Raw genomic sequence first — 27,437 nt, forward strand, 5'->3', positions numbered from 1 at the left:
TATTTGTTTCCAAGATTTGCGAAGGTTAAAAGGAATGCTGTGTATTAGAATAGGGTGTGCTTAGAACAGCATGTCATCATGAGCTTGCAAAATGAAAACAAATGATGCATGCAGCAACAATAAGTATTAATCTCTGGCTAGTGGACTGGGAATTCTTCTCTCCCCAGCAACTAAAGTATTTGGATAGAAAACGTTAACACTTGTATCTGAGCCAAAAAAATCCTTGCGGGTGGGAGGGAATCTTCCATGTTCATAACTGTTATCAGGAATGCTACATGCTCTGAATGCAGAGTATTAAAAAGACACATTTAATTCCAAATTTGACAGTTTGGAGTCACGGTAGGGCTGGAATCCTTGTGTAGACGTTTTAATCCCTTCACCTCATAACTCCACATCAAACCACATCCTGTCTCTTCCTCGGCTGTGAGTTGCTGACAAGGAAGACAATCTAGTTCTGTTAAAGGCTCCCTAACGGAGCCCGATGATACACATTCTACTTTTTTATTTATAGAGTTATTCTGTCAGAATTTCAGTTGTGGGTGCCAAGCTCTACAGCAGTCAGAATGCCATTTGCCCCATTTAGTGGGAGGCCAATTTGCCACACATCTCCTCCCTGGGAAGAAGAGCGGAGAGGATATCTCCCTAAGGAAAAACATTATGAACCTGAGAGTGATTTTGCGTGGCGAGAACCCCCCCCCCATGTGAAATGAAGACACTGAACGCAGAATTTAAGTTTAATGGGCATAAAAGGCCACAACTTTATTGATTGCAGAATAGGAAGGTATTGGCCTTAGGCATTGGCTCCTATCGACTACCCGGCATGTGGACCGGGAAGGGTTGTCCACAAGCCGTGGGAGTCCTGTTGAAGTACGCCAACTAGGATCCCACGGGTGTCACCGCTCTGGGGCGTGCCGGAGGCCCTTACCTCTCCAGGTTTCGGACAAGGCAACGCCCCCCGGAGTCCTCTACCGGACTACCCATTCATTTTGGGAGGTGATGGCGCTCCTCCCCCTTACTCCATTTGCATAACAATAGACCCCTGCCAATGCCTAACCGCCAAATACCGAAAAGTTGTGACGAGTTGCTACGAGGTAGGCGAAAAAACCAAAAGGCTCAAACTGCGCCAACTTGGAAAAATTCCTACCAGGCCCCATGCGGCGACCAACCGAAGTCCATAGCAAGGTCATAGCTAGCTAAACCTAAAGGGAGGGAGGGATGGGAAACCTCGCAGGTGAGTGGGAGCAAAGAGGGCGGTCCCCGGGCGGGCCCGGCCTTAAATAGGCCTAGCCACGCCTCCCCGGCCCGCTGATTGGCGGGCCGGGTTGCCGCCCGCCCGGGAATTCCCTAATCACGCGGGAGCGATGGCAGCTCCCGCGTGAGTCACGTGGGGGGGGGGGTTCCGCCCGCAACCCCCTCTCCTTCGCAAGGTAGGAAATGGCTTTACCCAATGGGAAGAGGTGGTTACAGGCCATTTAAGCTTTTTCTGCCCCACATGCTTCTCTCTTCTTTATTCAGCACCCACCGTTTAGTAGTGTGGGCCTACAGGCTAGTTGTCTGTTTCCAGGGGTTGAGGGGGAGACCCTAATTGGCTCCAGGTCTTCTCTTTTTTGTCTACTCCACACTGTTGGGCAATGTTTGCTGGAGTGGTGTTACTCTAATTTGGCTAGTTGGAATGTAGTCTGGGAAGGTGGGAAGATTTCAGAAAGAATGGGAAGCTTTTACCTGAGGGCCATGGGTGTCCCCTAATCATTGTTGTCAGGCATGGCCTGTAGTTGCTGGGACCTGCTCACCACCTGCTCACCCTTTGGCCTGACAGACACATTGGGGTGAACACTGGCCAACGGGGCCACAGTGTGCCTCTTGGGATCTTACACCCAAGGTCCACGCAGCAGGGAGGGAGGAATCTTAGGAAACTTTGCACAATGTGTGGTTGTTAACTTGCCCAGGTGATGGGGGTAGAAATTAACCCCTCCCATCTATTAATGAACACCTGCCCAGACTTTATCTGATTTGGTTACATTGGGTGAATCTGACTAATTTGTTTTGCATATCCTCAAGTTGTTAAATTTAATAACTATATAACCTATTTATCCACATTTGGTTGTCTTCTTCCTGGTGTGCTGGCAGTGGACAATCTAGGAATTTTAACTCTGAGTCTGCATTTCCTCAGTTGCATGGTGGTTGTGATCACAATGGAGCAAAATGGAAGGAGAAGCAGCAGCAGCAGCAGTGGTGGGGGAAAGCAGGAGTGACTTTCATTCATTCTGCTGCCAGCATAGGGAAAATGTGGAAGCCAACTGTTGCTTTCCGATGTGTGATGAGTTACTGCCCATTAATTAATGCCAGCCATGACAGAACAAATCATAATACAAGCACACACTGAAGAAGATGGAAAAGCAGAAGCGACTTGCCAATTGGGAATCCTAGCTCTGTAAATCACTGTGGTGAGCGGTACCTGCACCGATTTAGATGATGGGATTAATGTAACAACACACCACATTGCAAGGCAGGTGGGTAGAGGGAGGATTTGAAATTGACTAATGGAGAATTGGCAGTCTTGTATATACTTGTCGACTGAAGTCCCATTCCCTTGCAGCCCTATTGAATGTCAGGTGTGACAAAATGTTGTTTCTTCCCACAGGTAATTGGATAAATATTCTTGTCCCTTTGCAAACTTTGGGTTTGGCACTCTGCCTACTTAGGAGCTAATCTGCATGAAAACAGATTCAAAGCTTAGTTTCAGTGAGATCATTCTTCCCAGAGTACCTCTTCAAATGCAAACACATTGGCCGTCATCCTTCCAAAGGATGCCTGACTACTCATGTCTAGGAAGCCCTTACAAAGGATTGCTTTTGGATCTTAGGCTGAGGGTCACAGGTTCTGCACCCCTACATTAATGCCCCATATTTCTTCTTGTTCTACCTTGTTACAAAGTCCAGAAGAGTTCAGCTATACCTCACCTGTTGGAGAGATGCAACATTAATACAGTGGTACCTCGGGTTATCGGGACGCAGGTGGCGCTGTGGGTTAAAGCCTCAGCACCTAGGACTTGCCGATTGAAAGGTCGGCGGTTCGAATCCCTGCGGCGGGGTGCGCTCTCGCTGCTCGGTCCCAGCGCCTGCCAACCTAGCAGTTCGAAAGCACCTCCGGGTGCAAGTAGATAAATAGGGACCGCTTACCAGCGGGAAGGTAAACGGCGTTTCCGTGTGCGGCTCTGGCTCGCCAGAGCAGCGATGTCACGCTGGCCACGTGACCCGGAAGTGTCTTCGGACAGCGCTGGCCCCTGGCCTCTTAAGTGAGATGGGCGCACAACCCCAGAGTCTGTCAAGACTGGCCCGTACGGGCAGGGGTACCTTTACCTTTACTTTACCTTTACCTCGGGTTAAATACTTAATTCGTTTCGGAGGTCCCTTCTTAACCTGAAACTGTTCTTAACCTGAAGCACCACTTTAGCTAATGGGGCCTCCCGCTGCCACCACGTCATGGAGCACGATTTCTGTTCTCATCCTGAAGCAAAGTTCTTAACCCGAGGTACTATTTCCCAACACGCACACTGGAGAAGGAGAAGGGAACGACAGAGGACGAGATGGTTGGATAGTGTTCTCGAAGCTACAAACATGAGTTTGACCAAACTGCGGGAGGCAGTGGAAGACAGGAGTGCCTGGCATGCTCTGGTCCATGGGGTCACAAAGAGTCAGACACGACTAAATGACTAAACAACAACAACAACTATTTCTGGGTTGGCGGAGTCTGTAACCTGAAGAATATGTAACCCGAGGTACCACTGTATTTTAAATGTTGGGGACATTTAAAATATTAGGTTATAGATATTAGTGACGCAGAGAAGTAGGGAATCTAAGATACTCCTTTTTCCCCTTCTCCCTCCTCATTGCATGGCATTCAAAGCTTTCAGTAGGTGTTAGGACACAGGACAAATTGGTTATTACCACATAAACGGGGGTTAGAGAGCAAATGTGTGGCAAGGAACCTCTTGTACTTGCAGGTGTTCCCTGCACAGTTCAGAAACTAAAAATAAAAGTGCAGAGCCTCCATGTGTGGGAAAGTCTCCCTGCTTCACAAAGCTGCTCTCTGACTCCTGGAGAACAATGAGGAAGGCAACGAAGAGGAAGAATGAGGGCTTATATAGACATACCCTTTGCCCTGCTTTTTCCAGGCACAGACCCGTGCTTAAAGGCTCTGTGTCTGAGTGGTTTGGGGCTCCTTTTTGCCCCGCCCAAAAACTACTCTTTAATGCTCAATCAGAGCAAACATCAATCCAGGTTGTCTATGGACTGTCCTGTCCCTGTGGCTCCCCTCATGAGATCACAGCATGCAGATTAAGAACCAGGAGCAGCTGGCACAGTGAGATGGCATTGCACTAACCAGGGCATTGTGGGAGTGGGTGGTGGCAAAGGCACAGGCAGTCTGATGCTCCTATGCAGCCCGGATCTTGCTGCTGCCTGCAGTGGGATTATTGGGAGGGGGACTCTGTGCCCCCGCCCAGCGGCTCCTACTGCTCCTGTTGAGGGTGCTTTGTTGTCTTAGATCTGTGTCCCCCCAATTCACACTTGTCTGCCCTACAACCCTGTGGATAGCTCAGTTGGTACGGTGAGAGATGGACCATAAAGAAGGCTGATCGCTGAAGAATTGATGCTTTTGAATTATGGTGCTGGAGGAGACTCTTGAGAGTCCCATGGACTTGAAGAAGTTCAAACCTATCCATTCTTAAGGAAATCAGCCCTGAGTGCTCATTGGAAGGACAGATTGTGAAGCTGAGGCTCCACTGGCCACCTCATGAGAAGAGAAGACTCCCCGGAAAAGACCCTGATGTTGGGAAAGATGGAGGGCACAAGGAGAAGGGGATGACAGAGGACGAGATGGTTGGACAGTGTTCTCGAAGCCAGCAGTATGAGTTTGACCAAACTGCAGGAGGCAGTGGAAGACAGGAGTGTCTGGCATGCTCTGGTCCATGGGGTTACGAAGAGTCGGACACAACTAAATGACTAAACAACAACAACAACAAATACTCTTAAATCTCAGGGTTGTGGGTTCAAGTCCCACAATTGGGTAAAAGTTTCCCGCATTGCAGGGGGTTGGACTAGATGATCCTTATGGTCCCTTCCAACTCTGATTCTATAAGAAAGTGACATCTCTTCAGGAAAGAGAGGCTGACAGTACAGGAGGGCTGATGTTAAGCGTCTGGAGAAAAATGTGCCCTGAAAAAAATCTCTCTATGTCCCAGATGTGAGTTGTACACATCTTGCTTCAAAATGCTAAAAGTACCACTAAAGACGGAGGCCTTATGATCATGATTGCATTAGTCAGTGTCAAAATGAGTTAAAATGGGTAAGCAGACCTTATGCCTTCAGTTCCCAGAATGTTTTTGACTGCAAATTCCTCTCAAGATTGTTTTACACTAGTAATAAGTTTAGTCCTGGTGCACTGAATGAATAATAAACGCAGCAGCTAAGGGAATCCTACTGTGTATCATTTAATCAGATAATCTGCCTGCATCTAACATCAGGAGAAGGGAACATCACCAGCCATTAAGCTTCCATAAGCAGTTGATGTTTCAACAGCAGTTACTAAATCCTTATTTTAAAATTATACCTCTTGTCAGTTGAGGAATTTATTTTCACAGTGCTTTACTTAAGATTGGCTACTCCTGCAGTTAATAATCATACAGCTGGTAAACTACTTTTTTCTCTCCTTCCTGGCTTTTTGGAGAGGTCTGTGACACTGGAAAAGACGTATTTCTGAGGGATTGGCCCATTATGGACATGACCCTCATTTTGGTACAACCAGCATAAATCAGAAATGGTAGTAGTGGTTAAAGTCAGAAACAGGCCCATAACAGAGTGGTCATAGAATCCTTTTGTACTGAGATGTGCTTTTTCATAGAATTGTAGAGTTGGAAGGGATTCCAAGGGTTGACTAGTCCAATCTCCTGCAATGCAGTAATCTTTCACTCAACATGGGGCTTGAACCCATGGACCTAAGATTAAGAGTCTCATAATCTACTGACTAGGGACGGGGTGGCGCTGTGGGTTAAACCACAGAGTTTAGGACTTGCCAATCAGAACGTCGGCAGTTCGAATCCCTGTGACGGGGTGAGCTCCCGCTGCTCGGTCACTGCTCCTGCCAACCTAGCAGTTTGAAAGCACGTCAAAGTGCAAGTAGATAAATAGGTACCGCTCCGGTGGGAAGGTAAACAGCATTTCCGTGCGCTGCTCTGGTTCGCCAGAAGTGGCTTAGTCATGCTGGCCACATGACCTGGAAGCTGTACGCTGACTCCCTCGGCCAATAAAGCGAGATGAGCGCCGCAACCCCAGAGTCGGTCACGACTGGACCTAATGGTCAGGGTTCCCTTTACCTAATCTACTGACTGAGCTATGTTGCAGCTTCAGCTCCCGTCAGCCCCAGCCAGGCCAAGGGTCAAGAATGATTACATCTAGAGGCCCACACGCTCCCTACCGATGCTTTGCTCAGACGTGTGCGCTCATGCACACTTCCTCCAGGCAAGCTGTACAAACAAGCAGTCCATACCACCGGTTTTACACTGAATATTTTACAAAATGAACTTCCTTGAACATTAACTTGCATCCTTTGTTTCGGGGGGTGGGTGGGAACCACCACAGAAAACTGAAAGATGCGAGGTATTAAACATTCCTCACTGAAATACCATTAAGCTATAATTCCGCACTGTTGCAAGCCTACAGTGAAGGGTTGAAGAGTAAAGGCAGAGAGCTGCAAGGAGCCTCAGAGGTCATCCATCCAAGTCCCTGTAGGGTTTACTTGACTGAAGCCACACCCACCAGATGCTCATTTGGGCTCCATGCCTGTGTGGTCTTGGCCACATGAAGCACCCAATCCATATGGTCAGGACTGCATGCTACAGCAGTAATGTCTGCAAGCCAGAACAACAGGGTTTGGATGAATTGTGTTGGTAGTTCCCATACCAAAACTGCAGTTCAATTATTTCATTGTAATATATACTATAGATAACATCTCCAGTTATTTTATGAGAATGATAATACGTAATATGGATGCATGAAGGATGTTTGTGTGTTTTTTTGTAGCATCCATATGATGTGTTGGCATTCCTACCCTCTCTTAATATGGAATTACCGTTCAGAAAAAAAAGAAATATCTGGTAAGTTAAAGAAAATGGTTGCCAACGACTTGTTTGCAATATCATATTATAATATGAAACCCCCATTTAGAAGCCTAATTTGTCAATATTCCTTACAATTTGTCAATGCATCCTTCTGGGAATCAAACACATAACTTGGCCAAACCATGTCATCACTAGTTGCATACATTACCAAGCCAAGTAGAAGCCCCAGTAGTGTGACAATGGGTTGCCACAGGCTCCTGCACCATTGAGAAACTTCAACTGGGCCATGCCTTCCACTTGTGTTCCTGCTATGTAAGCAAACAGTTCCTAGGCAACAGCATTTCTAATAACCCATAAAATTAGAGGACTAGCTTGGCTAGCAAGAATTCCAGTATTGCACAGAAGCCAACAGTTGGTTCGGGAGATGATTTAACAGTATGTGAGAGACTCGTGCAAATGGAAGGCAATGGGTTAATTTGGGGGCAACATGCATTTCCATTCTACAGTGGCTGCAAATCAAACCAAGTTTTTGCTGGTTACAGATAGGTAGCCGTGTTGGTCTGCCATAGTCAAAACAAAAAAAAATCCTTCCAGTAGCACCTTAAAGACCAACTAAGTCAGTTCTTGGTATGAGCTTTCATGTGCATGCACACTTCTTCAGATACAAGTTTTTGCTGTGATTGTAGTCTCCCATTTCCCACATGTATCAACTGAGATTAAGCTATAAATACTATAAACAGAAAAGCCTCTGACAATTTTCATGAGCATACTGGCTGCATGGATTTCAGTTACACTGAGCAATATTTTCTTTTTTCAGCAAAGGATCGATATCAGAGCTTCATTCTAATTCAATGCTTTGTCCCCCCCCCAAAAAAAACACACACACACACCCTAAGGGCTTTGCATTTCACTTTTTTTTCTTTTAGAAACGCCAATATTACAGTAAACAGCTTTGTTTCTCAGTAATCAACCCCATGACAATCTGATCTTACCTCTACATAGAGGATAGGAAATATTCCAATCTTATCTCCCAGCATTCCTTCCGCCCAATTATCATCTACTCTCCTGATGACAGTCAAAATTTCATCCTAAAAGAAATGACAGAGATCACAACATAATATACAAATAGGCAGGTTTTCACACTTTGTTTCTTAGGGGGGGGGAGAATGTGCCCTAAAAATCACCCACAAAGCAAAACAGAAGCAAGCTGTCTAAGTAGCAACCAAGTCTTCCATAAAGGAAAGTCATGGTTAGTTCTACTTTTCAACCTACTTTTCCAGCTGTTAATGCAATGGGAAGACCATAGACCAATTATTAGCATTACAGTGGTACCTCGGGTTAAGTACTTAATTCGTTCTGGAGGTCCGTTCTTAACCTGAAACTGTTCTTAACCTGAAGCACCACTTTAGCTAATGGGGCCTCCTGCTGCCGCTGCGCCGCCGGAGCACGATTTCTGTTCTCACCCTGAAGCAAAGTTCTTAACCCGAGGTAATATTTCTGGGTTAGCGGAGTCTGTAACCTGAAGCGTATGTAACCCGAGGTACCACTGTATTTAGCCACTGTAAAATAGGAACAGGAATTTCTGTAAGATATACAATAATAGTCACCTTAACGTGTTTGTTTATTTAAAACAATTTATATACCGCTCAAAGAGGTTTGTAACAATGTGTTTGTAGAGTTTTCTAGCAGGGATAGAGATACCTCCAGGTATAGGGGGGTATATAAATTCAATCAATCAATCAATCAATCAATCAATCAATCAAATTACCAAACACCATGAACATCAGCCTGTATGGCCATTAGCCAAGGATAATGGGAGGGTGTGGTCCAACTGCAACTGGAGGGTCATAGGTTCTCCCTCCTTGCCTTTTATTTTATTGAATGTTGGTGATGTGTCTCACTTGATAGAAAAAGAATGGATCACCATGTACACCAACCAAGCGGTTAATGTAGTGGTGGGGAAGCTGTGACTCTCCAGACATTCATTCATTCATTCATTCATTCATTCATTCATTCATTTACTGCCCTTCATTTGAGGATCATGGGACACTTTACAATATAAAAACACACAAAAATGCATAACATAGTAACAAACAAACAAACAAACAAACAAACAAACAAACAAACAAACACCACAGTTTAAAAGGCCATATATTGTTTAATTAGCCAAAGGCTTGGGAGAAGAGGAATGCTTTTGGCTGGCACCTAAAGATGTACAATAGTACCTCGGGTTAAGTACTTAATTCGTTCTGGAGGTCTGTTCTTAACCTGAAACTGTTCTTAACCTGAAGCACCAGTTTAGCTAATGGGGTCTCCTGCTGCGCCGCCGGAGCACGATTTCTGTTCTCATCCTGAAGCAAAGTTCTTAACCCGAGGTAATATTTCTGGGTTAGTGGAGTCTGTAACCTGAAGCGTATGTAACCCGAGGTACCACTGTATAATGAAGGCACTGGGCGAACCTCCCTGGGGAGAGCATTCCACAAACGGGGAGCCATTGCAGAAAAGGGATGGAAGGAGGGAGGAAAGTACAAACTTGCAGAAATTATTGCCCCCCCCCGAAGGGACCAGGGCCCCATAGAGTTGGCATCTATGAAAGGAACCATATGCCAGGTTATACATGAAGCAAGAGCACTGTAACTTGATCCTGCACCAATACTACAGTTTCTAGTATGAACAAAGGTCATAAGATTTTATGGTAACTATATTCGTAATGTATTTTTGTTGGTGTTTGTCCTTTGATGCTATGGCCTGTCGGCTACGCAAATAAAGTCTATATCTATCTTTCTAGTATGAACAAAGACTTTCCAACTACTTGAAAGTGTAAAAGAATTACATTATATAAATAATCTATATCTAAATATCCCTGTTATTACTTGTTTCCCAAGATAAAAATGAATTTGTGGCTGCACACATTCCACACATTTCAATAACATAGCTCCCCGCCCACCAGAATCCTGGGAACTGTAGTTCAGCCCTCACAAAGCTATGATTTCCATCACCCTTAACATACTGGATCCCAGGATTCCTTGGGCGAAAGTCATGTGCTTTAAACACATGATGTGTAAGCAGCCTGCAGCTCAGGAAATAAAAAACTGAAATCTATAAGAATATATTGGTTCAAAGTGTAGACGCAAAATCTCTTTCCACTTGTTACATTTGTTTAGTTCATGCAGTCTTTCAGAAGACTGTACTCCGATGACTGAATATATTGAAAAAGGTAGACACATTTCCTGGTTTATTTCCCTCCCACCCCTTCAAAGGCCACCGACTAAGCTGTACCTGCCCAAATCCTACTTCCACTGCAGCTGTGGAATTTGCATATATGCCTGGAGAGAAGTCAGTGGGATGACACTCACTGACACTCACTGGAGAAAAGCACAGCTGTTGCCAGGGTTGTAAGATTGATTTGAGCATCACATTGAGAAATTCTATGGATCACTCCATGTCCTTTTCTGACTGAGAGCAGATTTGAATGTCACATTATATGTGCAAACAGCAGATGTGAGAACATTTGTCTCTGTACTTCCCCACTAATAAAGTAACATGCAAATTATTGATTTATGGGTCTCCAAGCTATGTGCAATTCACACTCACAGAAACTAAAAATCTGCATCTGTCATCCATATTTGATACTGTGGAGCATTCCAAAGAAAAGCACAGGTTTTTACCAAACTCCTTCCTAGAAAATTCAGCACAATCCTGACCCCCACCCTTTAACTTTGCAACATCCCCTTATTTTGCAAATGTGATGATTTGGCACAATCTGTTCTGGTTCTGCTACTCATGGAGCAGTGAACGTAGGACAGTACCACCCTAACCACTGGGAATCTTTCTCAGCCTTCTGTCTAGCTTCTGAGATCACAGCAGGGGTTGCCCACAAAATTTCAAGCACATATTTATAGCTGTTCCAAGTGCTAGAAAAGTCAAAATAACGAAGAAAGACGAAGATTCTCGGGAAGCCAGAACGCTTGCCCAATACCACATTTTGTGTTTGTTGTGGAATTACAGCACACACTCATCCCATCCCTGACTGTGATCAGTTTCCACAGGTTCCCAGAGTTTATCTCAAGCCATGGGTTGATTTCTGTCCGTCCAGACTGGCTCTTTATGTTCATTTTTACTTTTAAAAAAGATTAGACAAATTCATGAAGAATATGTCTATTTGTTAACATGCGTCGTTGGTCACGTATACACACAACGAAGTGTAGACGTGTATCCAATCAATGTACCTTATAATATCTTCAGCTCAGAGTCATGGCATGTCAGAGGAAGAGTTACACTGATATGAGACAGAATTGCAATCAGGCGACACATGAAAGTTTGCATGAAAACAACAAATGACCACAAAATATGGACATCTAACAAGGATGCATGGCCAGTAGAAGGAAATATCAGTACTGTGCAGGCAGAGGGTAGCTTGGACCAATAGCTATTTTAGTATACCCAGTAGAGCCAGTGTGGTGTAGTGGTTAAGAGCGGTGGACTCGTAATCTGGTGAACCGGGTTCGCCTCCCCGCTCCTCCACATGCAGCTGCTGGGTGACCTTGGGCTAGTCACACTTCTCTGAAGTATCTCAGCCCCACTCACCTCACAGAGTGTTTGTTGTGGGGGAGGAAGGGAAAGGAGAATGTTAGCCGCTTTGAGACTCCTTCGGGTTGTGATAAAGTGGGATATCAAATCCAAATTCTTCTTCTTCTTCTAGTTATATAGTAGTTATACAGAGAGGGAGAGAGAGACAAGGGAATTACTGTTGCCAAGTAAGAAGAGAGAAGGGCACTGGGGATCTGGCAAGCTGCATGACAGACCTTGATGTAACAGGGTGAACCTGTGGTGAGATATAATTGGCATGGGATTTGGGCAATGTGAGTGGCAGGATAGAGAGTTTGGACAGGCTACTAGGGAAGTTACAGAGGAAGACTGAAAGCACATATTTTTGCCAGTTCCAGAGAGAAGGGAACCCTTGGGAGCTGTCCCTCAGTGGGTGGCTTCCATTCCCATGCAACAGCGAGGAACCAATGCGGGCAAGTCTGTTAGGCTCCCTTGAGTCCTAGATGGGGAAGGCTCCAAAGAAACACAAAATTGCCTCCTCCCCGAACCCTGCTAATTGGTGAACAAAAGAGATGTCTTGAAGGAAAAGCACAAGGCTGGAGAATCCGTCAGGTTCCCAACTAAAGAAACAAAACAACAAAGGGTTGGGAACACTGGGGGAGAAAGAGAGAGTCCCTATTTGCATGTGGTCTGCCTAGTGGAGTGAGTGCGAGATACAAACCACCCAAAGACCCCTTCCATCCACTTCAGGAAAATCCACATGTTTACCTGTGTTTAGTCTACAGACCTAATGAAGTGCATCTTTTCTTCACTACTTGCTAACCCACACAGCATATTATTGATTTCCATACAGCAAAAGATGGGAAACTTGTTATTTCAAACGCACCTTCCATTGTTTTGCAGTGACACTTTATGTTCTTTTTTCTGTTTATTGTAGCCAAAAGGCTTCAGAATTAGTCACTCTCTGACAATCTCCTCCCAAAGGTATTGTTAAGATGAGCAATTCCATTTTATAACTACTGCCAGAAGCTATGCCGAAGATCCATAATTTCAATCAAGATTGATTTACAAAAGAAAAGGTGGGATCATCTCTTCGTTGGGTGGGGGCGGGGGGAATACATGAAATTATGTCTCAAACCCAGATATACCACATGGCATGGCATGAATTAAGGTCATTTTATTGAGAAAGCACAACCAAAATGATTAATGGAAAAATTTGAATGACGGCAGAATGGCATCACAGCATGCAGTGTTCTGCTGTCACTATTGTCAATATTTGCCAGCTGGTAATAAATGCTTGTGCCCATTTATAGCCATACAAAAAGAAAACACTCTTTTCAGGATTGATTGCTAAGGATATAATGCTGGTATTCTCATTGTGCACAGTTATTACTAATAGAAAAATAATTCTAGCTTGATAAAGTGGGGATTCAGGGTGGCATTCAGCATAATAATAGTTGAATACTACGCATGGTCATTCACTCCCCTTTCTCCCAGCTCTAAAATTGATCACTTGCACAACAGGCCTTCTATATATTATATTAAGTGAGTTAGTTCTAACTTTAATTGTTGAGTAATGCTCTGAACTGTGAATGAGAAATCAGTGTTAGGAGTGCATGCCTGGCCATGCCATTTGTTACCAGCTAAAAGCTCAGAAACGTGGGTGGCACTGTGGGTTAAACCACAGAGCCTAGGGCTTGCCAATCAGAAGGTCGGCGGTTTGAATCCCTACAACGGGGTGAGCTCCCATTGCTCGGTCCCTGCTCCTGCCAACCTAGCAGTTCGGAAGCAAGCCAAAGTGCAAATAGATAAATAGGTACCACTCTGGCGGGAAGGTAAACAGCGTTTCCATGCGCTGCTGGTTCGCCAGAAGTGGCTTAGTCATGCTGGTCCCATGACCCGGAAGCTGTACGCCGGCTCCCTCATCCAATAAAGCGAGATGAGCGCCACAACCCCAGTGTTGTTCAGGACTGCACCTAATGGTCAGGGGTCCTTTTACCTTTACCTTAAAAGCTCAGAAAGGCCTGGGAAATATCTCTTTATGGGAATCAATGTATAGGAAAGGAATCTGACAGCCCTAGGCAGCAGAGTCAACAGCTACGGATGGTCAGACAACATATGGAGAGTCAGGTGAGAGGTGCACTTTGCATGGTGCTTATGCTTGTTTTTACAATAGTTCCCCAATTGCTGCTATACAGACAAACCAGCTATGCCATAGAAGAATACAAGCTCCTGCTCTTTAATCGAGTAATTGCCTGCTATCATGGCCCAGGCCATCTCTTCCTCGATCCTTTTTTTTGGGGGGGGGGAATGAGGAAGGAGACTCTACACATGCTCAGAGGTGATCTGAAGGAGCAGGATTTATGAAAACAAAAGCTGATAATGAGAGCTAGGAAGCATTTTTTAATTCAAAGATTGCTATTTGCTTAATTACTGGAAGAATAATAATAATATTATAATATTTTTTTATTTGTACCCCGCCCATCTGGCTGGGTCTCCCCAGCCACTCTGGGTGGCTTCCAACAAAGATTACAAATACATTAAAATGTCACACATTAAAAGTTTCCCTGAACAGGGCTGCCTTCAGATGTCTTCTAAATGTCAGGTAGTTGTTTATCTCTTTGACATCTGATGGGAGGATGTTCCACAGGGCGGGTGCCACTACCAAGAAGGCCCTCTGCCTGGTTCCCTGTAGCTTTGCTTTGTAGCTTTTCTATGTTGTGGGGGACAACATAGAAACATGGCAAATGGGGATGGGAAAGAAAATCTGGAGCGGCTTCTGAGTTTCTGGATTGGAAGGGCTGACCTGAATCCTACTGTAAAAGAAATAGTTACAACGACACACCACATTATTTTATAGTAATATGTTTCGCTAGTGAATTTGAAAGACTGGACCCTGGAATGCATTCATTAATGTAGTCACTTCTAAATATCCCACATAACGCTTTAAGTGAATCAGATTGTGATTTAACAGAAGGCCAAACACTCCTCATACTGTTCTTATTTATGCAGGGTTTGACACATGCAACCCTACAGACTTCACTGCAGAGTCATTAATGGAAATGAGATTGAAATCCAGCCCAGGGTCTCCAGGATGCATATAAGGCCCCCTCTCTTTCCCAGCCACATCAAAATGAAAACGTGAAGCCTAAAATTCCTCTGACTGACAGAACCATATCAGTAACAACACAGAGCTTGTGGCATTCACGCAGGAGCTGAGCTAACTGACTTCAGCAGTGTGTGGAATCTGAAATCCATCTAAACAGGAAGAGCTTCATCAGCAAGGTGACAGCTACAATTAGCATAGAAAAGCCTGATGAAATAAAGACAGAGTGAAGTCCCGAGATGAGAAATAGATTATCCGGCTGTCAGAGAAGACAGGAGACAAAAACACAGTTACTAGGGTGACAGGCTGCATAGTAGGAAAGAAGCTGTAGGAATAATAATAAAAGAAATGCTGTGGAGAAGCAATCAAAGTCCCCGAGGCAAAACAAAGCAGCAACTGGTAAAGGAGGATGGCAACACGATCGAAGATGGATGAGGAAGCCCTTATAAATGCTTACTTGGAGGGGAAAACCTTGTATTTGAAAATGACACCACATATACACAAAGGAGTAGGACAGCTGTAACGCCCCGGTGGAAACAGCAGCAAGTCGTTCGTCAACTAATGTCAAAAAGTTACTCCAGGAAAGTAAAATGCAGGAACGTGTTTATGAAAATTTGACATTTCCATTATGGCTACCATAGAGAAGCAACAATATGCATAAGTGATTGGTTATTATTTAGAGAGCTGCCAACCCCTCTAAATAGTTGGAGCACAGAGGGATTAGGATTAAAAGTGCTAAGGTTCCTTCGCTCAGAGTGATATTCACAGACCTTTGATGAATCCTATGAATGCATCATCATATGATTATATCAGTGTTTAACCATATCCTGGGAAAATGTTAATTTCTCTCTGCTTTCCTCTCATGAAGTCTCTGTTCACCCAACCCCAAACTTCAGCTGTATCATATAGCGGTAAAGAGCTAGGTGAACATTAATCCATTCATCTAGTCCCATACAATTCCTAACAGCAGCGCCATTTTTCTAGAAAAACAGGTGCCGGAACACACAATGAATGCCCCTTCATTCTCTTAGAGAGGTGCCAGAACCCACCTGAGAGGTGCCGGAACTGAGTTCTAGTTGAGAAAAAGCCCTGCCTGACACACCTCTAACTTGCTGTTCTTACATACAGTAACTAAGATGGTGTCAGTTGTTTCCATAACAATGTTTTCTAGGCTTTTCCCTATGGACAGTAAGGGCTAATGCAACAGCCACTCTTATGACCAATCCATTTTCAGTTTCATAAAGTAACCTATATTCAACAAAAGCTGAAGGGTAAGCTCTGAATTGAGAAGGAATTTCCTGTTTGCTGGTGAAGAACCTTTCCCCCCAGTGCACATCCTCTGTGGCCTGGATGCAGAAGTTGCCCTCTGAGGGGCTATGGACTGACAGTGCTGCCATATAGCAGGGAGTTCTGCTCGATGGGCCTTTACTCCCTCTTCTGCGATTCTAAATTAATCCCATCCTGTCTTATGAACATACTTGAATTTAAGCACCTAAACTCTCATGCATGAGAATCTGACAGGCCTAAAACCACCTTGGCCATGTCACAGAATTTCAGAGGATCCACAAATAATAATAATATATGGGAAGTATTTCTCCTTCTTCACTGTAAACACTGAGATGTGCTGCTATAATAGATAAAACAAGCATGGCCAAAGGTTTTGACTCTTTTCCTGTGGTTTCCTTTGGAACAAACACTGTCTGAATCACAGAGATACTCATTAAGAGGAGAAGCAAGATTTCACACTACCTTGGTGAAGGTCAAACAGTCCTTGTCTTGATCCTTGTCCTTTATTTCAAAGTCATAAAGTGCTTTGCCCTGAGGTGGAGCTGGTGGGAGGGGCTTGACACACTGGATATAGCTTGCTGGGAAAAAGCCATGATTTCCATTCAGTTCCCCGTGATACCAATTCTCGTCTACTTTTCGTCGCAGTATAATAATGTCTCCTTTGTTAAACTTGAGGTCACCAGGTTCCTTGCCTTCGTAAGCATAGAGAGCTTTTCCGTAGGGAAGTTGAGAGTTCTGCAGCAACAACAAAAGGAGGATATGATGCAATGTGATTAAATCAATTATAATACCAGCATATACTCTTTTACATTTTCATTATTATAACTTGATTTATACACCAAGCATATTTCGGCATTATTAGTTTCAAGTTTTGTTGTCCTTTGGCGGTCATATATGGCTGATCTGCTCACTGCCAAACCCAAAGCACATGGGGTTGTATTCAACTAACTCTCATTCAGAAAAGACTTATTGAAATGAATGAACATAACTTAATCATGACCACTAATTTCAATGGGTCTACTCTGAGTATAAGTTAGTTGACCCATGGGAAGAAACAACTCTCACAAAAGAAGACTGACCTTTCCATCAGCAGTAGTTACTTTTCTTGGCTGCTTAGTGTTACTAAAATATTTAAACATAATGCTATTTAGTTCACAATTCTATCTTCTAGTTTTGTAACTTTTGATTTCCAAGTACACACTTTCCCTTTCTCTTCATAATATTGCTCAATAAATGATAAAATATTCATGTAAATGGCACACAAATGATGCCAAATGTTGTTATGTCATCCTCATGTCACAGGTTAATATACACTTTTCATGTGAAATAACATATTGGCCGCCTTGCAGATTTCTGAGGGTGGGGAATTATCCTATAGAGACACAACATAGGTACCTGGACTTTGTTTAAACTAATCCTCATTGATTAAAAAGTAAACAGTTAACACTGTTTTGCTTTAGTCTGGATGATAACTTTTCAGCTTGCACCCCTTTTCAATCACAGAATTAGCCTAATGAAAAGTATCATCTTTAGCACATTCATTTTTCTATGACTAACAGAGATAAAGAATTGTTTTTTAAAACAATATGAAGGGTTTCAGTTAGGACCACTACCTATATAGCCAATTCACAATCTGGAAAATGACAGCATGGATAGCTTCAGTGATGACTAAAGAAATGCAGATACTTGTTTCAAATCCTTTTATTTTCCTCCCTAATCTGTCCCTGATTTGTTTCATCCACCAAGTATTCAAATAATGAAGAACAGATAAGCTGGCCTTGGTATTTTGGAATAGTTTATTGGTTTCAATAAGAGCCTTGAAAGATTTTGATTCGATTTGTCCTGGTACAAATCATTTTTTAAAACTGCACATCACAGTAAACCATAAACCATGGCTTATAGCCCACCTTGCTCCCACTCCACGCTGGGAGGAAAGAAAATATAATAACTGTCTTAGAATTACGTTCAAACCTGGGGCTGTGGATTACTTCATTTCAAACAAGCCATGAAGTGAATCCAGGGTTTGCTCTTGGTTTACCAAACATGTTTTTTTTTGACCAAACACTGGTCTTGATGTAACTTGAAGCCAGGGGTGGTGTTTATTTCCTCCATGAACTGGCGGGGAGGAAAAATGTGGGTAAGATTTCCTTGTGGAAAATGGTCTATGGTTTAGTATAATGTGCAAATGAGCATCAATACCAGGACTTGTATAAACTCAATTATTAAAGTCTGTTTCAGCACACCAAAATTCTCTGTGTAGTGTATTCAATATTAATTTATCAATTATCCATAAAATGCATTAATCGCTTTTCTGCCTAGAAAGCGATCCAAGGCAATGTAACATTCATTACAGATAAAATTAAAAACAACAACACTGAAGGCTTGTAACGATAAAACAAGATGCAATAATGTTCATATGGATTGTCCCTAAGAGTCAGTGGAATACTCATTAAAAAGCAAGCAAAACCAAAACATAAAACACCCCCTTTTCACCCAAATCCAGCTCCACTTTTATGTTGTAGCCAGTCTCTTGATCTAATTCTTGCACTTCCTCAACAATGGAATACATCAACAAAAGGGGAACTATCCAGTGCAGGATTGATGAGCTGGAATAGAAATGCCTGCCAGGATAGTGAAAAGAGGCAAATAATCTTTGCTCATAGCTGATGTCCATTTCACATGTTACATTTTAGGTGCACATCTCAAATGTATACCTACGAATGTGTATGTATGTACATGCAATGGACAGGTGTTCCCAATCAGGCGGGTACTCTTGTCTGCATCTCAAGTGTAAACTGTGGCAAACTCTGGTATATGATGTGGAACCACAGAATCATAGAATTGTAGAGTTGGAAGGGACCCTAAGAGTCATCTAGCCCAACCCCCTGCAATGCAGGAATCTCAGCTAAAGCATCCATGACCGAGGGCCATCCAACCTCTGCTTAAAAACCTCCAAGGAAGGAAAGTCCAATGTGTGAAAGGACCCTGAATAAAGGAAGCAGCAGAATTCCATTACTAAACTAGCATCATGGCAACTCATGTCACCACTGACAATCTTATTTCCTGTAGCTGCCCTGATTTATTGTTTTTTTAAAAAAGTTTTCCAGAAAACGTAGCTTCACAGCACCTCCTCCACCCAAAAGGAGGGGGAGGAGGAGAGCACAAGGGGAATTGATTAGTCATATTGATTGCCCCATGCATTTCTTACATTAACAAGAAATAAAACAAGAATGCCCATCTACTATGGATTTAAGTCTGTCACAAAAATGGCAAGAGTTGGAGGGCAAGGGAGCATAGAAAAGTCACTACTCCGTGTATGTCAATGTTTTCCTGCACAGTGCTGGATTCTGCAGAAGGTTTCTTTACTGTTTCAATCAATCAGTGCTGACAAGAAAGCCCGAAGCATTAATAGAGAAAGAGAAAGAGAGAAGTATTTTAGCGAGGTCCTAATGATATGCTGGAAACTCAATCATTCTGCATTTATGTTTCAGCCAAATCAAACAGTAGCACTTAAGAAACTACCTGCTGGCAAATTGACAAACAACAATCACAAGGCAATTAAATGGTAACTAGAAGCCTGCAACCAGTGAATAGGGTGGTTAGTTTAAATCAATATATGAAATCTCACTCTCCACTATCTGCTGTCCTCTGCCTCTTTGGCAGCCTAGTCCACACTGGTCAGACCTCAAAAACTCTCTGGCTTATCCATCTTCTACTGTGCAACAGTGCCCAACTCCTCTTGCTCCTTGACCTGATGTCAGCGCTACTTTCTTCTTGGCTTCTCCTTCTCCCCCAACTCCATGTCTCCATTACCTAAAGTTACTTCTTCTGCCAGCCTCCCCTTTTGTCCCAATTCCTTTGGTCTTGTTGTTTTGGCCACCATCCTAAAGCGTGCCTGTTTCTATTTTCAATTCCGTATACAGCAACTTCCGCCTTTAAATGCTGGCCTGGTTTGCATGCCATGCCAAGCCAAACCATGGCTTAGCACAACTGCACAAGCTGGTATTATGGGCTTCAGACAAGGAGATTGCAGCTGCTTTGCTGTGCTGCACTAAGTGATGGGTTGGTCTGGTTAACTCTCTGGGCTTGCATGTCCCAGACCAACCATGAACTATAACCATAGCTTGTTCTATGGTTGATTATGACTTGTAGTTTGCCCAGGAGAGCCAAACCACAAGTCTGTGTTTTAATACGAAGACTTAACTCAGCAAAGCACAGGAGCCGAAGACCAAAACAATCTTTGATATGGGAATCCACATGCCCACACGTTTATGCTAAGCCACAGTCTACTGTGAGGCAGGGGCATTGGCTCCTGGGGGCTGAGCCCTTTGGGGGGGGCAAGGGCTACAGTCCGCCCCTCCCCATATCCATAAAGTGCAGAGGCTTCTGCTCCTCCTCCTGCTGTAGAGGGGAAGGAGGATCAAAGCAGTCTCCCAACTATGGCGGCACCAAGAGGAGGCAAAGGAGCAGCCACCAGCCACTGAGCCACGTGGCTGCCACATTCAGCTCCACCCCCAGCTCCTCCCAACATCCTGACACCGTGTGTGTGGTGTCAGCCCCCCAATGGCCCTCACAAGCTCTGCTGCAAGATTTTACATTGACTTTTTCTTGACTCTGTTCTAGGTCTCTTCAGCATTCATCTTTCTTTTCTTCCACTTAACCTTCCCTCTTCCTGTTAACAGTCCATTGCATATGCTGCAGCCTTCCTTTACTCAACCACCTTGTCTTTGGGCTCCATGCTTCTGAGCTTCTCTACATTCTGGTACCTCTTTCCAGTCCTCAACCTTCTTTTTTTAGCAACTGCATAAGCTTCCTTTCCTTTCATAGAAACTCCACTGCAAGCATCTTTCTTTCCTGAGTAGTTGGAATGATCATGAACCAATCAGAACCAGAGGCTTCACTTTCATATATATAGATACTGCAGGATCTTTCCTTACGGAGATTAGAGAACAAGAGAAGGGGAAAGCTGCCAATACAGTGGTACCTTGGTTCTTGAACTTAATCCGTTCCGGGAGTCCGTTCGACTCCCGAAACCATTCAAAAACCATTCAATTGGCTGCAGGAGCTTCCTGCACTCAAACGGAAGCTGCGGAAGCCACGTCAGATGTTCAGCTTCCAAAAAATGTTCGCAAACTTACTTCCGGGTTTGCGGTGTTCAGGAGCCGATTTGTTCGACAACTAAGCTGTCCGGGAACTAAGCTACCACTGTAATTCTACTAGAGGAAGATTTTGTCCTATAATTACCATACTTTTAAATGAATATTTCCTGAGTAATAGAATAAAGTTATTTTGTGAGTTAGCTTCAAAGTTGAAATAGTGAAAGGATGTCAAAGGCTATCTTAGCTCCAGAAAGCAATGAAGATGATCTCTACCAAAAAAACCCCCAAGATCTATTGAGCACATTTCTTAATATTTCAATGCAAGTGCTTATAAAAGGTGACCTTATTGCCTTAAAAAATCAACACCCTTCAGGAATTTGAAGCAAATATTTTAAGACACAGCTCAAACAATTAAGGCCGAGACACAAAGGGCCATGCAAACAGTTCTAGCCACCCAAGGGGATTCTGGGTGTGTGTGTTTGGACATTAGACAGCTCCCCACCCCATGTCACATGGCAAACCCCTTTGAAACTGAAGGGACTTTGGAAAGAAAAGAATCTATTCAAAGGGGATGCAGAGAGGTCATCAAACAAAATACTGAGCATGAACCATACTCTAGGGGCATACTTAACTTTTCTCTTTGAATTCTAGCCTTAGGAAATGTCAGCATTACAAATGTACACAGGTTCAAAGTATCTCCCTAACCCAGAACACTGGGAATTGTGGTTTCGAAAGGAAAGGAAGGATTCTGAACAGAGTGTCCTCGCAGAACTAAGATTCCACGAGTTCTTTCCAGTAATGAAGAGGTTTAAGCCTGAGTTAGAGCATTTACAGACACATACCACTTTTTGATTTGACAGCTTCTGTAAAGTCATTAAAAACTTACATTGGCTGGATTCTAGTTGCTAGAAAGTGCATTAGATTTTCTTTTTTAGAAAATCCAATATTAACAACATTCACACATGACTTGAATAGTACAAAAGCAGGGCTTTTTACTGCAGCTTTGCACTTAACAAGGAATCCTATGCAGCTTGGTAAAGAAAAGATGGATCTTCCTGTCCACTTCCTGCCCATCTGTTTGGTGTCCATACTAGGTTGGAGGGAAGCCAACCTGTCAGATCCATCACTTCTCACTAATCTGTTTGGCAGAAGGTGCCTCTTCTCCTCTTTTTTTGCTAGGCTACGAAAAGGTTAGTATTCTGAGTTTCCATTAGGGATGCCTCCTTCGGTATACCTGAAGGAGCGTCTCCACCCCCCATCGTTCTGCCTGGACACTGAGGTCCAGGGTCTTCTGGCAGCTCCCTCACTGCAAGATGTGAAGTTACAGGGAACCGGGCAGAGGGCCTTCTCAGTGGTGGCACCTGCCCTGTGGAACGCCCTCCCATCAGATGTCTGACATCTGAAGGAAGCCCTGTTTAGGGAAGTTTTTAAAGGTTTGATGTTGTATTCTGTTTTTAATCTGATGGGAGCTGCCCAGAGTTGCTTGGGAAATTCAGCCAGATGGGCGGGGTATAAATAATAAATTATTATTAGGAGGGTACTTCTCCTCATCACGAGAAGAGAAGACTCCCTGGGAAAGACCCTGATGTTGGGAAAGATTGAGGGTACAAGGAAAAGGGGACGACAGAGGATGAGATGGTTGGACAGTGTTCTCAAAGCTACGAACATGAGTTTGACCAAACTGCGGGAGGCAGTGGAAGACAGGAGTGCCTGGCATGCTCTGGTCCATGGGGTCATGAAGAGTCAGACACAACTAAACGACTAAACGACAACTTCTCCTCCTCCATGGCTAGTACTGAAATGCCAGGTACTAGCCTCTTAGCAGGCTAGGCCTTAAACAGGCTTATTTACAAGATTGCTATTTTAAGTGTGCAGATCTGCACCATTCACAGCTCTGGAAAGGAAGAAGAGGGAAGAAGAGAATTTCAAACTACTTTAGCAGAGCCAAACCACACTTCATGGGAAAGCCAAAAATTAATCTACAGTGTTCCTAAACATCTCCACTGTTACTTTCTTACACAATTATGATCTGGTATGCAAGACTGTTGTGGACAGTACTTGTGTTTTTTGGGACACAGGCAGTTCTTTTGCTGTTACTTTCTATGACACCCTGGACAATAGCAGGCATTGTTTATAGTTGTGAAATGTGAGCTTTCTCACAAGTCCCTTCTTGCAAGCTGCATCCAGATCAGTCCACTATTTTTCCATCCTGTGTGGTGGGACAGAGCCACCTTCCCTGCCACCAGCATCCAATGCAGACAGGTCCATTAGGGAACTTCAGTCAGCCCGTCTTGCCATTGGTCAATTGGCAGGCAGGCTGCAATCCACTTCCCAGGCCTGTGTGGAGATGGTTCGTGCAGGCCTGGAAATGCCTCTCACCTCCAGCATGTTTGCCAGATCCTGGGCTGGCGCTGTCCCGCAAAGGGGTCATTCTCCATGAGCTCAGAATCAATTTTTATTATCTTACAAGTTCCAGACCTTTTATTTTATGCATTTATTTTCACCCTGCTGTCCTCAAGGAAGACCAGGGCAGCATAGTTAAACACACTGTGCTTCTTCCTCCATGATTATCCTCACAACAACTACACTGCAAAGGAGGGAACAGGTTCTGGAGCTAACATACCACAGGTTCTGTGGCCAAGAATTAAGCTCCATTGAAACAACCACCAGCAGCCAGTTTAGAAAAATGTAGACATGAGACAAAAAGGAAGGAAGAAAGAAAAAAGACACCCACATGAGGGCTATCCGGCATTGAAACAACAAATGGCCGGTACAAGACATTAATAACAATTAAAACCCATAATGCTAATTTTGCGGCTCATTACTCGGAGAGCATCGCACCAATTTCTCACTCTGTGCAAGACGTGTGGCAGAACTCAGAGGAGCTTCTGTGAGTACTGATGGATGCTTCACGCAGGCAGCCAGGACAAGGATTCAGCATATGGTTTGTGTCATGCATAACAGCTTATGGGAAATCGCATCAGCTGTATCCAGAAGGGAGAGGAGCTTTCTCACTGAAATATATATATATATTAAAATAATTCCAACAGGCGGAAGTCGGGGTGGGGTGGAGAGGGAAACAGCAGGGAAGAGAAACTTGATGAATTGGAGCATTCACGCCATGATATGTAGCCTTTCACGCCCGGAGCAATAATTTGAAGTGGTTTGACTGTAACTAAAAGGCACAATCATGTGATAACTGTTCAGTTACTTATGTGAAGAAGAAGAAGAAACCGCGCTAGGAATTCAAAAAGATGGAAGGGACTGATAAACGCCTCCGCAGATAAAGCAGATCTAAATCGACAGATTAAGTTACACACCCGCTTGTTTAGCAGAACAATGCGCAACTTTGTTCGGCAACTTGATGGAAAGGTCACGAAATAATGCGGTGTAGTGATTTGGTATAGATGTTGGCACTCTTGTGCCAGAACTTGCTTTGGTTCAGCTCCGTTAAGAGAAACATGGGAAGCCTGTGGTTTCAGTTAAAATGGGATCTAAATAAATACTGGAAATGCTATGTCAAATCCTATGAACTGTCAGAGCACATTTACATAAGAGTCACTTTGGTGCTCCGGTGTCTACAATATGGAATATCTAACATGGGAAATGTTCAATGCCAAGTTTTCTTGATCCTTTTTACATCACTGTATACCCCCCGCCCCCACCCAAACACACTCTGTACCCATTTACCTACGTGCCAACTGGAGTGATCACTTCCTGAACTTGCCAAACTTGCACTGGCATACAGAAGTTGATTTCACAGTAACATTCTTACATCACAATTCCTTGCATGTCTATTCAGAAGTAAGTCCCACTGAGTAAAATGAGGGGATTAGTGCAATGCACGTGTGTGTAGAATTGCAACCTTGGTTTTTAAAGCGCCACAGAACATTGTGGCTTGTGTAACACAATGCACATGTTCTTTCATGGAATTTTAATTTTGGTTCCTTTCAGCGGTATCAAAAAATCTTAAAACTTTGTGCAACTTAATATCCTTTCAACATACCTTCAGTTTTGGCTACTTTTCTAACCATGAATTTACAAGGATCTCTTCCCATAGAAAATATGTAATACAAGACATCTGGTTAAACAGAGGAGTGGGCACATAGGCTAAATATAACTCTCCCTGTCCCCACCCCACCAAACTACTTTGTTGGAGTCCACAAGCTTTTATAAACTGAAAATGTCCATTACAGATACAACAGAAGAAAAATAAAAGTCCTAGGTGTGATGGCTAGAGAAATAACTTTGAGATACCCTAAAGAACTACTGTCAAGAATTATAATTCATACAGCTCAAAAAATATGAAAGGCATATGACACTTCCACTTATGGCTGATTTCTCACATGCCCTTAATGGATGAAGAAATCACCATGTTCTAGACCAGAGTTTCCCAAGCTTGGGTCTCCAGCTGTTTTTGGACTACAATTCCCATCATCCCTGACCACTGGTCCTGCTAGCCAGGGAAGATGGGAGTTGTAGTCCAGAAACAGCTGGAGACCCAAGTTTGAGAAACACTGCTCTAGACTGACTCAAGGCAGAGAATTGCTGTCTTCCATGTTCAACTGCCCATCTTCCATCTGTTTAATATGTGATATAAACGCTGTGGACGTTTGGAGTCAAATGAGCTTTTTGGTTTTTTAGAAACGGTTGAGTATTATCTTCGAAACAACTGCATATTTGTGCAGTGATATAGCTGGAGCCTGGCTCTGTGTTCCCCACTGGGAGATAGCTGACACTCTTAACCCAGTGCTATTATTTTTTTTTACGCTAACAGTTCCAAGAAAAGAATGGGATGGATAAAGACTGCTATCAAAGCAGTTAACTTGTTTATTAAACCGGGGAACTGCGCTGCAATGATTCTAGCATTAGATCAGAGGAAAATGGTGGCAGAATTGACGAGGACCACCTTTATCCATACAACTTATAATGCACAAAGATGCAAAAATCAGGGTGGGGTGGTGTTGTCAACAACCTGGCCCATAACAAATAGCTGGTTTGCTGCACTTGTCTTCGTGGACCACATGTTGTGTAGGGCTGCATCATCTTGCTAAAAGCAGAGCTGCTTTTTATTTTATTTTAATGTTCTCTGAAACACCCTATAGTGAAGAGAAGCAGCTTTCCCGCACGTTTGGATGAAAAAGCTCCAGCTTGATTAGGTGGATTCTGAATGTTTACCAAGGGAGAAGTGATTGCAGAAGGCATCAAATCCGCTCAAAGCTGCTTCATGTTTGGCTGATATTGCAGATATGTGAAAGTACTACAGGTCCACCCCGCCATATGTGTGCAAACAGATATTCTGCAGTACCAACACAAGTACCCTTAGGGCTCCATAAAACTGCAACAAACAACAGAATTAAACTCTGTTATGGAGGTGCTCAAGTAGCAAAATGTTTAGAGTTGCTGTGTGTTTTGCTCTCAAAGTGGAGTATTAATTCCTTCAACACACATAAAATCTCTCATTAATAATTCCTCAAATGGCAGTATTCCACCCAGATCTACAAATGTTGCACTTTTGGGGGTTCATTTCAATTTCATCTGGCGAGCATTAGCAGCACAGCTAAATAAAATGAAAACTCCCCCCTCCCCCGATTTGTTTTTGACAGTGTTTTCCCTCCCTAGACTATTTCATGGCAATATTATAAACTCGGGATTTTATGCATCATATTATGCTGCAGGGCAAAACAAAACAGAATATCTTGGGGAGCTCTTTTTTAATTCCAAAAATGGCCCGCAAGTTTTCGCTTTGTTATCAAAACTACTTATGTAACAGCAAAATGTTTTGCATGTTGTTATGGAATCTGAGTAAGAACTGGATTCCCTCCCTTTAGCACCAGTCTTTTGCTTTTGTACATGTCCTATGAATGTGCATAGCACCTTTATTTCTACTACTTCCTGAATCAGCCCCTAGTTATGCTTTCAGAAAGCGGAGGTGATGATGGTTGGATCACTGACAGAGCATTATGTGCTACACGCTATTAAGAATGGCATTGTTTAACTACGTGCTTCTCCTTCTCCTACATAATCAAGGGTCAGAGATTGTTGAAGTTAGTCCTCTTTAGAAAGGGGAATGGATGTGTAATGGGCTGCATCAATAGGAGTATAGCATCTAGATCAAGGGAAGTAATAGTGCCACTGTATTCTGCTCTGGTCAGACCTCACCTGGAGTACTGTGTCCAGTTCTGGGCACCACAGTTCAAGAAGGACACTGACAAACTGGAACGTGTCCAGAGGAGGGCAACCAAAATGGTCAAAGGCCTGGAAACGATGCCTTATGAGG

The 27,437-nt window shown here is 43.5% G+C and overlaps 1 protein-coding gene and 1 long non-coding RNA gene across 3 annotated transcripts in view; one reads left to right on the forward strand and one right to left on the reverse strand.

The window, feature by feature from the left end:
• The window catches only part of SH3RF3 (SH3 domain containing ring finger 3), a 208,090-nt gene that overhangs the window by 63,258 nt on the left and 117,395 nt on the right, over positions 1–27,437 (reverse strand). For both annotated transcript variants that reach the window (XM_083735501.1, XM_083735500.1), the window contains exons 2-3: positions 16,521–16,793; positions 8,110–8,205 (exon numbers count right to left, since the gene is read on the reverse strand). In XM_083735501.1, coding sequence (XP_083591627.1) covers positions 8,110–8,205; positions 16,521–16,793 — 369 coding nt within the window. The remainder of the gene's footprint in view (positions 1–8,109; positions 8,206–16,520; positions 16,794–27,437) is intronic.
• On the forward strand, positions 1,807–15,384 carry LOC310843141. Its single transcript, XR_014563525.1, has 3 exons — positions 1,807–2,451; positions 5,145–5,244; positions 14,678–15,384. It is a non-coding gene; the product is annotated as an uncharacterized lncRNA (long non-coding RNA).

Source organism: Podarcis gaigeae, assembly GCF_964106915.1.
Source record: "Podarcis gaigeae genome assembly, chromosome: 4".
NCBI classification, from domain to species: domain Eukaryota; kingdom Metazoa; phylum Chordata; class Lepidosauria; order Squamata; family Lacertidae; genus Podarcis; species Podarcis gaigeae.